Here is a 14,304-nt window from a genome sequence, read left to right as displayed (position 1 = left end):
AAGTTTCCACAACTGAGCATCATGTTAAATCATCAGTCTTTTCAGATACATTAGCTAGAAGGGGGTTGGATATTAAGCTGTTTAATATTCATCTGCTTTGCCTTGGAATGCACATCATACCACAGACATGATTCCCTGTCTTTAAGGACCTTTAGAGTCTGAAAATAGATGCCGTAGCAGAAGCATATAAACAATTAATTGGAACAAGTCAGTAATCAGGAGATAATTTGTAATTTCTTAATCTGCAAAGGCCTCTTTGGAAGAGTGCAAGTTCTTTTTCTTTTGCTTTGTGGTCTGAAATTTGAGGAATGTAAGTATCAAAGAATGTCCTTTTATCTCAGCACCTTAATCCAAGTTCTTAACTGGGCAGTTAACCTAGAGAGAGTGGATACATTTAAGAACTGTTACATACACCTCTCTCTTAGTGCTAACATAGTCAATTGCTTTGATTATGCTGTGTTGTATTCTTCACTGGGCCTTTGTGTTAGGCATAAAGAAGACAGAATAACCCTATGTATACCTGAGGAGGTAGTTACTATGTTTATTTTGTTTGAATTAATCTAAAAGTGAATTTGTAGTCTCAGATTCACACATGACAGTAACTAAGAAACCATGCAGTTTTATATAAATGAAGTTTAATGAACTGAAAGAGTAAATTTAGAATGAAGTACTTTAAAAGAGCTACTTACAAATGGTATTTACAGTTAACAAAATGGTATTTACAAATGGGACGTAGACTTTGTTTTTTTTTTAAATTTTTTAAAGATTTTTTATTTATTTATTCATAGAGATGCAGAGAGAGAGAGAGAGAGAGAGAGAGAGGAGAGAGAGAGAGAGGGAGAGAGAGAGAGAGGCAGAGACACAGGCAGAGGGAGAAGCAGACTCCATGCAGAGAGCCTGGCGTGGGACTTGATCCAGGGTCTCCAGGATCACACCCTGGGCTACAGGCAGGGCTAAACCTCTGCGCCACCAGGGCTGCCCTAGACTTTGAAACTAAGTCTTAAAAGTGGTTTCTGAACTGATTTGGGGAAGAGAAAAGGTAAACTTTCCAGTGAGGAAAAGTGACCACGTAGTAGCTATAATTATGTAATCAGCAGGATTGCTTTGACTGAAGCCAATTCTTTCCAAAACTCGGGGAAAAATTAAAGTTAGGAGGTGGAGTTTAGTTTGTAAAGGAACATAAAAAAAAAAAAAAAAAGTATGGCAAGTTTGATTAGACATAATAAGGAACCGTTTCTAGTCTAGCAGGATGATATGGGGAAAAAGTAGTTCTTGAAGAATACTATTGAAATAACCGTGAGTGGAAATGGCAGAGAGGCACCATAGAAGAGCTGTTAGAGGTGTGCATCTGGCATAGTTCTGTCCTGGCTCTGAGTACTGTCTTCACCACTTACCACTTGTGTGACCTTGGCCAAGTGTCTTAATCTTCCTGTGCTTCAGCATCCTCATCTGCAAAATGCAGGTGGTAGTACCTACTTCATAGAAGTGTTGTGAGGATTTGGTGAGACATATGTGGAGTGTAAGAATAGTGCCTGACGCATAATAAGCACTCAGAAGTTCACCGCTGCTAGTATTATTCTGTCGCTGTCATTATCCTTGTAATCATGGGAGGACCAGAAAGCATCAAAGAAACATTGCTAAACAGGAGTTGAATTTTCACGTATTTTCTTCTCTTCAGCTCTGGCCTGAAGGCAAGGTCAAATGTCATCAGTTATGTCACTGTCAATGACTCTCCAGATTCTGACTCTTCCTTGAGCAGCCCATATTCCACTGATACCCTGAGTGCTCTCCGGGGCAATAGTGGATCCCTTGTGGAGGGGCCCGGCAGAGTTGTGGGGGATGGCGCTAGCACCCGCACCATCATTGTGCCTCCACTGAAAACTCAGCTTGGTGACTGCACAGTAGCAACCCAAGCCTCAGGTGAGCATCTTCACAGCCACAGGTGAATTCTGTGTTGATGAGTATAACCTTAATATGTTGCTAGTCTACTTATGCCAGTGGTAGCAACCAGTTACTTAATCCCGAAATCCATTCCTTGTGATGTGAAATTATTTTCGGTGATCAATTTATCTTACTATGTTTATTTTGTTTGGATTAATCTAAAAGTGAATTTGTAGTCTCAGAAATAATCTGTTGATGGGAGAAGGCAGACGAGCTGTCATATGGCAGGGAGAATTAGCAGGCCACTTTTTTTTTTTTTGCCACAGCCGATTCAAATTTGACAATCCAGGGTGAACAGGAACTGATAATATTAAAAATGACTGCAAACATTTTTATCTTTGTTTTTGTTTGGAAAACAAGATATACTTAGATCTTTTCTTACCCAGTGTCATAGCATTGATACTTTCATGGTTTTATTATCAACCTAAAGACCTCCATCTTTTTTGCTGTTAAATGTTGGATTTAGGCTCCCTAGTTATCAGGTAATGCTAGTTGCAGTAACAAGCCCCAGATCTCCCTGGCTTGACATAATAGAAGTTCGTTTCTTACTCACTTCCCAGTGCTAGTGCTCCTACTTGGTGGGCCTGCAGTGAGTGAAGGATCAGAGCCCAGGAATCCTCAGTCTCCAGTGAGATAGGGAAAGAGTTTGGGGAGGGACACACATTTCTTTACCTCTTAAGCCCTGGAAACAGTGCAAACTAATTCCGTGGCCCCACCAAGAGGTTTGGGGGCCCAGGAAACAGAGTCCTTATCTAGGCAGTTGTTTTCCAGTGGCAGCTCTTATACATTTAAGGAGGGGAGCATGAATTGGTGTCTGTGCTATACTTAAATTAGTTAGTCTTTTACTCTGAATTATGTTACTGCCAGAGACACGAACAGAGTTCTGATTTCAGGATATCATTAAGCTTCGGTACGGTTCCTCCATCAGAAGTAGGCAGCTGTCCCATTGCAGGCAAGGCAGAACTTCCTGACGCCATGCTACTGGCGAGTGTTGTTAGGAGCTCTGTCCACCGTGGGGTCCAAGGAAGATTGGCTACTCCACAGATCATTGAATAAATGCTTCTGTTTTCCTAGTGGGACCAAGAAAGAAGCAAAATTTTGAAATTGATCCTGCTTATGTCCAACTACCCTGCAGTTTCTAAGAACCTGAAGATAGTGCCCAAAAAGATCTAATTTTGCCTTCTTTTAAAGCCCCTTTGAAACCTCAGTGTCCTCTAAGGATCACCAACATCTTCCTCAGCTTCCCATTGTCATGTCTATACTTGTTTAACCGTTTCCCACATAAAACCGTAGGGCCCCTGGGGATGGGGACTATGTCCTACTGGTGTTTGTATTTCTAGTAGTGTCTTGCACATTACAGGAGACTAGATTTACTAAAGTGAAGGAAAAAAGACTCTTTTCGAAGATTATTTTTGGAGCTTTGTAGTAAGACAGAAAAGTAGGTTCTGCAGTGTTTGTTCCTCTGCTGTAAATGTAATTAAAGAAATAAGGTACACATGAAACCTTACCTCTTTCTTGCAAACCTCATGCAAATGTGGACTGATGAATATGCTGCCATCTGAGGTTTAACTGAGGCCACTCATAACTGACTACGGTCTGACCCTTCTTTAGGTCTCCTGAGCAGTAAGACCAAGCCAGTGGCCTCAGTGAGTGGGCAGTCATCTGGATGCTGTATCACCCCCACAGGGTATCGAGTTCCACGCGGGGGGACCAGTGCAGCACAGCCACTCAACCTTAGCCAGGTAAGCGCTAGGGGCTGCTGCCTTCTGTTTGGGGCCCTCCCTACTGTCACTTTCTGGAGAACTCTGCTTCTGGCTGGACTGCTGAATAAAGCCAAATGAAGCCCCTTTTGTGTCAGACAGTTTGGTGTTTTGTGGCCTGCGTCATATCTGCATGTGCTGTGTCCTTTTATTCCCTCTGTAAGAGTGTTGAGGATGCACATTCCAGGTTTTCCATCAGACATCCCTAGTCTGTCCTGGAAGATTAGAGAAATGTCTGGAATTTAGAAAGAGCCATGGATGCTTTAGTCCCTCCCTGCCTGCTTCTGTACCACACCACATGAGACCTCTTCCTTTATCTCCCAGGTCATAAATAACCCAAGCCTCACCCTGATTACTTGAGGCAAGAAACAGTACAAAGTTTTGTGGCCACTTCACCAACTGGTTCTAGTGTTCTGTGTTGACTTGAGTCTGGGATTTCCCCCCCCACACACACACACACCACTGTGAGATCTGATGGGGTGGGGAGGGACACTATTCTCTTTCTAAAGGGGGCAAACTATTCACTCTTTCTTCAGCTAAAATTCTGGTGCTTGTATGATGTCTACCAGGAGTAAGAAAGTGTAAACATGAGGGTGTAACTGTGAGTGTGCACGTGTGTGTGTATGTATGTGAGAGAAAGAAAGCACATGCAAGTGCAAGTGTAAATTCGAGTTAGTGCATGTGTTTTAGGCTCCACAAGTCAAGAGGGATATGAAGAACTTAGAGGAGAACAAAAGAAAACAATGGCAAGAAAGAAAGGTTAGGAAAAATTCAAATTCCCTGGCGCCAGAATAGGGTGAGTTGAGTCAACAGTTACTAACTTGCAGGAGCGGGTAACCCTGTGAACTCTTGATTCCCACCCCCCCTCCCCTTGCCTCTGTCATACTTCAGAGCAAACTGCTGCTCTCTGGGCTGGGTTAGGATCTGTTCTGCCAAGAGGTGGAGGGATGGAGGCTGACTTCTGACAGCATTGCCAGCCTGGGAGCTTCTGTGCTGTTGCAGCCCAGGAGCAGTACAGGTTAGAACCTCAACTCTCAACTTGGCCTTGGGTGCCCCCTGGACTAGCACGGCCTCCAGGCTCCTCACTCCCTTCTTACTCCTTCCAGAACCAGCAGTCATCGTCAGCGTCGACCTCACAGGAGAGAAGCAGCAACCCTGCCCCCCGCAGGCAGCAGGCGTTTGTGGCCCCGCTCTCCCAAGCACCCTACACCTTCCAGCACGGCAGCCCACTCCACTCGACGGGGCACCCACACCTGGCCCCAGCCCCCGCTCACCTGCCAAGCCAGCCTCACCTGTATACGTATGCTGCCCCCACCTCCGCTGCTGCATTGGGCTCCACCAGCTCCATTGCTCATCTCTTCTCCCCCCAGGGCTCCTCAAGGCATGCTGCAGCCTACAGCACCCACCCCAGCACCCTGGTGCACCAGGTCCCTGTCAGTGTTGGGCCCAGCCTGCTCACTTCAGCCAGTGTGGCCCCTGCTCAGTACCAACACCAGTTTGCCACCCAGTCCTACATCGGGTCTTCCCGAGGCTCAACAATTTACACTGGATACCCACTGAGTCCTACCAAGATCAGCCAGTATTCCTATTTGTAGTTGGTGAGCAGAGGGAGGAGGGGTCATGGCTGCCTGTTCCTGGCCCTGAGTTCTTAATGACACACGATGATGAGCTCCTCCCATAAGCCCCTCCAGAAACTCCTTAGCCAGCAACTTGTCCTGCAGGGGCCCACTGAAGCAGAAGGTTTTTCTCTGGGGAACCTGTCTTAGTGTTGACTGCATTGTTGTAGTCTCCCAAAGTCTGCCCTATTTTTTAATTCCTTATTTTTGTGACAGCATTTTTGGTATTTGGAAGAGTTGAGATGCCCATCTTCTGCAGTTACCAAGGAAGAGAGATCGTTCTGAAGTTACCCTTTGAAAAATATTTTCTCTCTGACTTGAGTTCTATAAATGTTTTTAAAACCAAGTGAAGCCCCCTCTTTATTTAACTTTGTTTTATTGTAATTGCTGGTCAGAGGAAAAATGCTGATAGAAGGACTTGAAATCTGGTAACAAGTGAGAAAAGAAAAATAATCACTCTTCTGTTTGTTTAAAAACCAAGACTTAATTGCCTATTTTAAGAGCAGCTTACACAAGTCTGTATTTGACTATCAGGCATTTCTCCTCAAAATCTTATCTTTCTTTATGGGACTTTAGACTTACAGTGTTTTAGTTTTGTTTTTGTGTCATGTTATACTTACTGGGCAATTGTTATTTTAGCAAAACTGGTTATAAACTGCTCTATGTTACTCTTGGGATTCTCTCAGTTGCTCCTGTGTTTATTATAAAGTAGTGTTAAAAAGGCAGCTCACCATTTGCTGGTAACTTAGTGTGAGAGAATCCATATCTACCATGTAAGCACTAGGTATTCTTTTTAAATGAAGTACCATGCATTCTTCTTAAGTTATTTTTAAAAGTCTTTGTCTCTGTTTCAGCTTAAATTTTATTATTGGAAAAGCCATTAAGGTGGTTATTATTTTATGGTGGTGGTTGTCTTATACGCAATATCTCTTTGTATTATGCGATACTGGTATTGATGAGCTTTGTCTAAAGTTTTTTGGCATTGGTGAGCTTTGCCTAAAGATTAATATGAATTTTCAATAATACACCTCTCTCTCTCTCTCTCTTTGCCTCATCTCTCCCTTCTGTTCTATGTGATTTATCTGGGGAGAAAGCAAAAGGATCTGAAACCAGATAAGAACTTTGTGTATAGCTTTTATACTTTAAAGTAGCTTCCTTTGTATGCCAGCAGCAAACTGAATGCTCTCTTATTAAGACTTATACAATAAGTGCATGTAGGAATTGCAAAAAATATTTTAAAAATTTATTACTGAATTTAAAAATATTTTAGAAGTTTTGTAATGGTGGTGTTTTAATATTTTGCATAATTAAATATGTACATATTGATTAGAAAAATATAACAAGCAATTTTTCCTGCTAACCCCAAATGTTATTTGTAATCAAATGTGTAGTGATTACACTTGAATTGTGTATTTAGTGTGTATCTGATCCTCCAGTGTTACCCCGGAGATGGAATGGATGTCTCCATTGTATTTAAACCAAAATGAACTGATACTTGTTGGAATGTATGTGAACTAATTGCAATTATATTAGAGCATATTACTGTAGTGTTGAATGAGCAGGGGCATTGCCTGCAAGGAGAGGAGACCCTTGGAATTGTTTTGCACAGGTGTGTCTGGTGAGGAGTTGTTCAGTGTGTGTCTCTTCTTCCCTTTCTCCTCCTTCCCTTATTGTAGTGCCTTATATGATAATGTAGTGGTTCATAGAGTTTACAGTGAGCTTGCCTTAGGATGGACCCCACGCTGTTCACTGGGATTTAGCAGAACAGGATCAGTAGCTGTGCCATGTAAATGCATTGTTGTCAGTTTCCCTGCCAAGACTGAAAAATAAAAACAGCAGCTTTTCTCCTTTACCACCACCTCTACCCCTTTCCAGTCTGGAATCTCAGCTGAGTTCTCACAGAAGCATTTCCCCCATTTGGCTCTCTCACGGTGCATTGCTACCTTGCTTCTGTGAGAATTTGGGAAGCAGGTGGGAGGAGTCAAGCCAGTATGAAATATGTGTTTTTTTCTTTTTCTTCTTCTTTTTTTAAGTATGTGCAATCACCTTTTAGAATGAGATTTTTTTCCCCCTTTTCCCATGTGGCAGTCCTTCCTGCAAATAGTTGACATTCCTAGTAAAATATTTGCTTGTTGAAAAAAAAACCTATAACAGATCTGTTTATACCAAAGAGCCTGTTGTATTGCTTACCATGTCCCCATACTATGAGGAGGAGTTTTGTGATGCCGCTGGTGACAGGGAACTCAAAGGTTTCTGAGCCGGTGAAGAATATTAAAAAGAAACCAAAACCTATCGAGTCATCGGGCTTTGGAGGTTTCTTTTTAACAACTTGAGTATTCTTGGGGCTGTGAAATTGTCCTTGTACTCTCAGCTCCTGCATGGATGTGAGTCAAGTGGAGGGTACTGGGGATTGGGATGTTCCTGCCCATAAAAGATTTGGGGGAAGAAAGTTAACTCTAAGATATAGAAGTGTTCCATCTGAATTGAAAATTCTGTTATTTGAGGGCTAAGTCTAGGACTGGTTCTTTGTAGAGATGGCGTCAAGGAGGTGCAGGATGGAGATGGGAGATTTCATGGAGCCTGGTCAGCCAGCTCTGTACCGGGTTGAACACCGAGGAGCTGTCAAGGTATTTGGAGTTTCTTCATTGTAAAGAGTAAGGGCTTCCACGATGGGGCAGATAGTCAGTACAGCCTACCAGGAACATGTTGGTGTTTTCTGCTTTTCTTTCTTTCTTTTTTTTTTTTGAGGAGTGGTGGTGGTGGTGGGGTTATTCTCTTGAGTTGTGTTTGCACCGTTATATTGGTGAAGATACCCAAGCAGTTTTTATAGTTTCTGTCACTGGTGTTACATAGTTTTCTGGTCTGCGTGTGTGATCTTTGTGTTTCCTCATTTGCTGAGTGTATTTTTATTTTCTTGCTCAAAGGCAGACCTAAGTTTCCAGGAGAAACATTTCATTGTTCCTCTTTCCTCTACAAGGGATAAGATTTGTTGTTTCTGTAACAAATGAGATGCAGGGAAAATATACAGAACACTCCACTCCTGCCCCGCCCTGTCCAATAAGTAGATACCACTTAAGATGTGAGTCTTACTAACTTATGGGGAAAAGACAATACCAAGAGCGTATATTGTTATCTTAATCACCTGACTAGCAATGTGTGGCTTTAAGAATTTTAGAAGTTTTCAGCCTTAGTCTGCAAATTGGCATTTCAAATTTACCGAGGTAAAAATCTGTGTCTGCTGAATTTTTATGTGCTCCATGTGGCTTTAGATTCTGTCCCTGGGGTTTAACATTGCCGGCCCTGACAGGATGGGGGAAGCCCTGCGAACTCAGCCAGTGGCCTAGCCTCAGACCAGCTTAAGGCTTTACGTCCTTTCAGAACTTGCGTTTCCAGCTTCTCCCCTGCAGGGTTGAGAGAGAAAGCGGGGAAGGTTTAAGTACAGCCACTCTGGGCTCCTGGGCAACTTGATCACTCCAGAGTTTGAAGAGCCCGCAGGAGGGAATACTGCTGTCAGTACTCAGCTCAGATACCAGCCCCAGGAATAAGAACTCCATTTCAAACAGTTCTGGCCATCCATCGTCCTCCACTAGAGGGGCTCAGCTTGACTGCCCTTAGCCAGGCAAGCACAGTAATGTGTGTTTTATTCAGCATTATTATGCAAAAACCCACTGGTTAGGTTGGTTTGTTTTAGGATAGGAAATGAAATTGCCTCTCAGTGACAGGAATGGCCCAAGCCTGCTTCCTATTTTAGTTTTTGGTTTATTTTTTTAAACTGATGGATGGTGCAGCATGTCTACATGGTTGTTTGTTGCTAAACTTTATATAATGTGTGGTTTTGATTCAGCTTGAAAAATAATCTCACTACATGTAGCAGTACATTATATGTACATTATATGTAATGTTAGTATTTCTGCTTTGAATCCTTGATATTGCAATGGAATTCCAACTTTATTAAATGTATTTGATATGCTAGTTATTGTGTGCGATTTAAACTTTTTTTGCTTTCTCCCTTTTCTGGTTGTGCGCTTCCTTTTACAACAAGCCTCTAGAAACAGTTTCTGAGAATTATTGAGCTATGTTTGTAATGCAGATGTACTTAGGGAGTATGTAAAATAATCATTTTAACAAAAGAAATAGATATTTAAAATTTAATACTAACTACGGGAAAAGGGTCCATTGTGTAAAACATAGTTTATCTTTGGATTCAATGTTTGTCTTTGGTTTTACAAAGTAGCTTGTATTTTCAGTATTTTCTACATAATATGGTAAAATGTAGAGCAATTGCAATGCATCAATAAAATGGGTAAATTTTCTGATTTATGTGGCTGTTTTTGACTTCTGTTGGAGGGTTGCAAAGAGGATCAACAAACGACATCTTTGGAGTGGCTAAATACATTGCATCTGAACATCAGTGGCGGGTTTCATACAAATCTCCACAGTGGAAATGAGTCGGGGTCGATAGAACACACTCTCCAAGAATGGAGTGTCCGGGCCCTAACTGAAGATCCTCTGGTCCTGGCTCTTTGAAAGAGGCAGAACTTGTGACCCAGGATAATTAAACTTTGTTTCCTAGCATGTTCCGCCGACCATCTGAAGTACTGTAATGAAAATGAGAATCACCACAGAAGATATTTTTCCCTTCTTTCAAGCTACATCGTTAGAAGCATAGTCCTTTTGGAGAAGGAGCCCTTCTCAAAAGATTTCTCTTGGTTCTAAAGTGAACAAAATTTCTCCTGATAAAGAATTAGAGATTTGTGTAGATGGATCACTGCAGGTCAATGAATAAAAGGTATACTCGTTTGACTTCTTTTGACACGTGTTTCCGGCCACATCTACCGTACCATGGCCATTAATTCATTGTGGGGTTCTGCGGTCGTGGTTGGGACATAGGAATGAGACACATTTAGAAACACTATTTTGGACCATAACCAAGAGGAATGATCAGTAGGCTCTTCTCTCCCATTAGTAGGGAAGTCAGAACACATTTATTTTGATTCAGACTGCAACACATACATTTTTCAGATTTGTTTTCCTAAATAAATGAACATGAAATGAGTGTGAACCCATGAACATTCCCCAGTTTTGGTAAGACAATATACTTAGAAGCATTCGGGTAAAAGAAAGCCAAGTAGAAAGGCTCTGCCATCAATCTCACTTCCAGGTAACCAAAACCTAATTTAACTTATCAATGATTTGGGGGTTTTTTTGTTGTTGTTTGTTTTTATTTTTATTTTTTTGTTGTTTTTTGTTGTTTGTTTTTAAATCTCAGTTACATACTCTTCCTTAGGCTAAGCCAGAGAGAGATTGGAATAGCTCCTCAAGTACTTGGGTAGTCTGTGGGGAAATCTGTGTTTTCATGATAAAAAAAACTCCTGTAAATTCAATCTGCTTGGCTTGCTTTGTGGAAAATTTTCCTCAGGAGGTGAGATCTAAGTCTTGGTTTCCCCAGAAGTCCTGAGATGACATCGCAAGGTGGCGCCAATGAGCTATAGAAGAAGGTAATGCAGACAGGACCGCGGTGATCTTTTCCCACCTCTTCCCCTCAAACCTCGTCTTCCCTGCTTCCAGCTTACACTGAGCAAGGCAGAAAACAATTCATGCTACTATTGCTGGGAAAGGAAAAAGACTAATGATGGGTGTTTCTTAAGCAGCCAGCGCTGGAAGGAAGCATGCATTCTCCTAAAACAGGAACAGAGTTTGCTGAGTGTACTCTGGGGCCGTGCCTCCTGCTGCTAGCTTCTTTTTCTGGGTGACTGCCCAGAAGGCCTCTGTCCTGGGGTTTCACCTCCTTCCCCTCTCCTGGGGAGCCTACAGCCTAGGCGGGAGGTGCTTATGGCTTCTGGCCGCTCTGCCATAGGGCCATCTGTGTTTAATCAATCCAGGCGGATGGGAGGGGGCGGGGGACCTAAAGAGCCTGTGAGAGCATTCCAGAGGAGTGAGAGAGACCCGAGATCCAGGACGAGAGGAGGGACCGCCCCCACCCCGCCTCCAAAGCTAAGTGGCGGGCTTAAGCGGGAAAGGCTCCGGACCGCGCTTCTGCTCCTAATCCTACTCGGCCCCATTCTCCGCTGCCATGGGGCCCTACACGCCTCTCCTCACCATGTTCCTTTTGTCATGGTGGCTGCGACCCCTTCAAGGACAGCAGCACCACCTCGTGGAGTACATGGAACGCCGACTAGCTGCCTTAGAGGTGAGTGGCTCCCTTTTCGTCCTGGGCCAGGCTGGCTGGAAGGGCTCTACAACTCTTGTTGCTTCACCTAGCGTGTCAGGGATCTGGGGTGGGGATGACAAGGTGGGGCTCTGTGAGGCGCTACAGAACACTCTCACCTTTTACTAAGGGTATCCTCACGATCGCAATCGCAGCTCTTTCCCCACAGCCGCAGAGTGACTCCAGAACAAACAGGCCTTTCTATTTTACCCTGAGATCGCATGGAATAAGGGGACAGGGGACAGGAGAGCTAGACAGAGTGGCAGGGAAGCCTCTCAGGATGAGCTGGTGATTCTGTGAGAGTTGGAAGTTCCCAGAGAGCTTGCAGCTTGCTTTTTATAACGGTTTGAAGTCTGGGGACTTCCCAAGTGGAAATATGTGCACTCCCGAGTGGAGCACTGTATAATGGAGCAGAGACCCTTGACCAACCTCATGCACTTAGGCCGCCCTGGCAGCTTAGAGGATGGCCTCTGAGGTGAGGCTCACGGAGAACGTGGGCTGGAGGACACGAACTGGGGATAGAAGCCTAGGTGATCCGTGCCGGGTTTTTTGCACATTTGGCATCTCTGACATCTGGTTTCCTTTCAGTGGGAGATTGAAGGGGAGTGGATGCCTGGCTGAGTGTGTGCTTTCCCCCACTCTCTGCTCCCCGGTCGGGCCTCTCCCTGCCTGAGAGTTGTGACCCTTCAGCCCCCTCCTGCCCCCCCCATCCCTGCAGGAACGGCTGGCCCAGTGCCAGGACCAAAGTAGCCGGCACGCTGCCGAGCTGAGGGACTTCAAGAACAAGATGCTGCCGCTGCTGGAGGTGGCCGAGAAGGAGCGCGAGGCCCTCAGGACTGAGGCTGACACTATCTCGGGGAGAGTAGACCGTCTGGAGCGGGAGGTTGACTATCTGGAGACCCAAAACCCAGCTCTACCCTGTGTGGAGGTTGACGAGAAGGTGACCGGAGGCCCCGGGATCAAAGGCAAGGGCAGAAGAAATGAGAAGTACGATATGCTGACAGGTAAGCCATCCAGCAACAGAGCCCTCACACTCTCAGAACCTGTGCTCTTCCTTGGTTCCTTCCCAGTCATTCTCCTCATCCCAGGCCACTTTGGTGCAGCCTCCTGGAATCTGTTTTAGGGGAATCTCTATAATGACAGGTCCATTGCAAGAGTTTCTGGGGTGCCCTTTCCCCTAGTCTCCCGTAGAGAGGAGGTGTCCACTGGCAGATGCCCTCTGTCCTCCAGATGGCCCCCTGGTGGGTTCTCCACAGTGGGCATCTAATTCTTGCCGGTATTGCCCTGTCCTGTGTTTTCCTCCCTCCCCACCAGACTGTGGCTACACGATCTCTCAGGTGAGATCGATGAAGATCCTGAAGCGGTTTGGTGGCCCAGCTGGTCTATGGACCAAGGATCCAATGGGGCCAACAGAGAAGATCTACGTATTAGATGGGACACAGAACGACACAGCCTTTGTCTTCCCAAGGTTGCGGGACTTCACCCTGGCCATGGCTGCCCGGAAAGCTTCCCGGGTCCGGGTGCCCTTCCCGTGGGTGGGCACAGGACAGCTGGTGTACGGGGGCTTTCTTTATTATGCCCGGAGGCCTCCCGGAGGACCCGGAGGGGGAGGGGGGCTGGAGAACACGTTGCAACTCATCAAGTTCCACCTGGCCAACCGAACGGTGGTGGACAGCTCCGTGTTCCCCGCGGAGGGGCTGATCCCCCCATACGGGCTGACGGCCGACACCTACATTGACCTGGCCGCGGACGAGGAGGGCCTGTGGGCCGTCTACGCCACTCGGGAAGACGACAGGCACTTGTGTCTGGCTAAGTTAGACCCCCAGACTCTGGACACGGAGCAGCAGTGGGACACACCGTGTCCCCGAGAGAACGCCGAGGCTGCCTTTGTCATCTGCGGGACCCTGTACGTCGTCTATAACACCCGCCCTGCCAGCCGGGCCCGCATCCAATGCTCCTTTGATGCCAGCGGCACCCTGACCCCAGAGAGGGCAGCGCTCCCCTACTTCCCCCGCCGGTACGGGGCCCATGCCAGCCTCCGCTACAACCCCCGAGAGCGCCAGCTCTACGCCTGGGATGACGGCTACCAGATTGTCTATAAGCTGGAGATGCGAAGGAAAGAGGAAGAAGTCTGAGGACCCAGCTCTGGGTTTCGGATCTCTGTCACCTCCGCACATTTCTACCCCCATCACGTTTCCTGCTCCTCGTTGTCCAGATGTGGCAGGCCGCCGCTCCCGCCGCATCTGCAGCCAGTGAAAGCCACCTTCTCAAGTCCCCTCGTTTCCTGTGGGACTTTAGATCTTGAGAGCTCCTTTCCCAGCGGAAAGAGGGAAAACCTTAAGTGTTCACTCCCCTCCTGCCCCAGGGCAGGGCCTTTCAGGCCAGTCGGAGGTCTCGCAGATCCACAGCTCTGGCCCTTGCAGGTGGGCAACCCCAGCAAAGGGGCAGCAGAATATTCCCTGCCTCAGTGTTAGTAGGGGGCGGGGAGAGCGAGTTCCGGAGGAGGGAACCCTCACCTCTGGCTGCCCCTGAAGTGCCCGGAGAACCTGGGCTTCCTGCGCATCATTTTGTATTGCCGCCTTTTGCATTAAAAGGAAAATCCACTGCTCCCTGCCTGTGTGTGTCTGGGGTGTCCGCAGAGACGATTTCAACCCGCGACCCTCCGTTTTCCTCCGCCGCCCCTTAGGCCACGTTAGGGACGCGGCCCGGCTCTCCCGCTGGTGGGGCGGGGACGTTCTCGGGTTACAGGTTTCACCGCGAGGCGCCCGGGGAGGCCGGG

At 46.0% G+C, this 14,304-nt stretch overlaps 2 protein-coding genes across 14 annotated transcripts in view; both read left to right on the top strand.

The window, feature by feature from the left end:
- Window positions 1-9,633, top strand: part of HIPK1 (homeodomain interacting protein kinase 1) — a 51,306-nt gene extending 41,673 nt beyond the window's left edge. For 6 of the 13 annotated variants that reach the window (XM_077842794.1, XM_077842803.1, XM_077842799.1 and 3 more), the window contains 5 exons: window positions 1,679-1,920; window positions 3,553-3,683; window positions 4,392-4,460; window positions 4,623-4,719; window positions 4,808-9,633. In XM_077842794.1, the coding sequence (XP_077698920.1) occupies window positions 1,679-1,920; window positions 3,553-3,683; window positions 4,392-4,460; window positions 4,623-4,719; window positions 4,808-5,382 (1,114 nt within the window). In that variant the 3' untranslated portion in view covers window positions 5,383-9,633. Of the gene's footprint in view, window positions 1-1,678; window positions 1,921-3,552; window positions 3,684-4,391; window positions 4,498-4,592; window positions 4,720-4,807 lie in introns of those variants that run through there. The other 7 variants (XM_077842802.1, XM_077842801.1, XM_077842795.1 and 4 more) reach the window with 6 other exon arrangements.
- A 1,139-nt stretch (window positions 9,634-10,772) lies between these two features.
- OLFML3 (olfactomedin like 3) lies at window positions 10,773-14,132 on the top strand. Its single transcript, XM_077842826.1, has 3 exons — window positions 10,773-11,507; window positions 12,244-12,529; window positions 12,840-14,132. Exons 1-3 carry the CDS (start codon window positions 11,391-11,393, stop codon window positions 13,658-13,660), a joined length of 1,224 nt encoding a protein of 407 aa, XP_077698952.1. The 5' UTR covers window positions 10,773-11,390; the 3' UTR covers window positions 13,661-14,132.
- The last annotated feature ends 172 nt before the right edge of the window (window positions 14,133-14,304 follow it).

Source organism: Canis aureus, chromosome 12, assembly GCF_053574225.1.
Source record: "Canis aureus isolate CA01 chromosome 12, VMU_Caureus_v.1.0, whole genome shotgun sequence".
In the NCBI taxonomy this organism is placed as follows: domain Eukaryota; kingdom Metazoa; phylum Chordata; class Mammalia; order Carnivora; family Canidae; genus Canis; species Canis aureus.
Note: the sequence above shows the minus strand (reverse complement) of the source record. Positions and strands in the feature narration are given on the sequence as shown.

Coding starts and splice junctions, on each gene's coding strand:
- OLFML3 (XM_077842826.1), top strand. CDS start 11,391: ATGGGGCCCTACACGCCTCTCCTCACCATGTTCCTTTTGTCATGGTGG. Junction 11,508..12,243: donor GCCGACTAGCTGCCTTAGAG/GTGAGTGGCTCC, acceptor CCATCCCTGCAG/GAACGGCTGGCCCAGTGCCA. Junction 12,530..12,839: donor GAAGTACGATATGCTGACAG/GTAAGCCATCCA, acceptor CCTCCCCACCAG/ACTGTGGCTACACGATCTCT.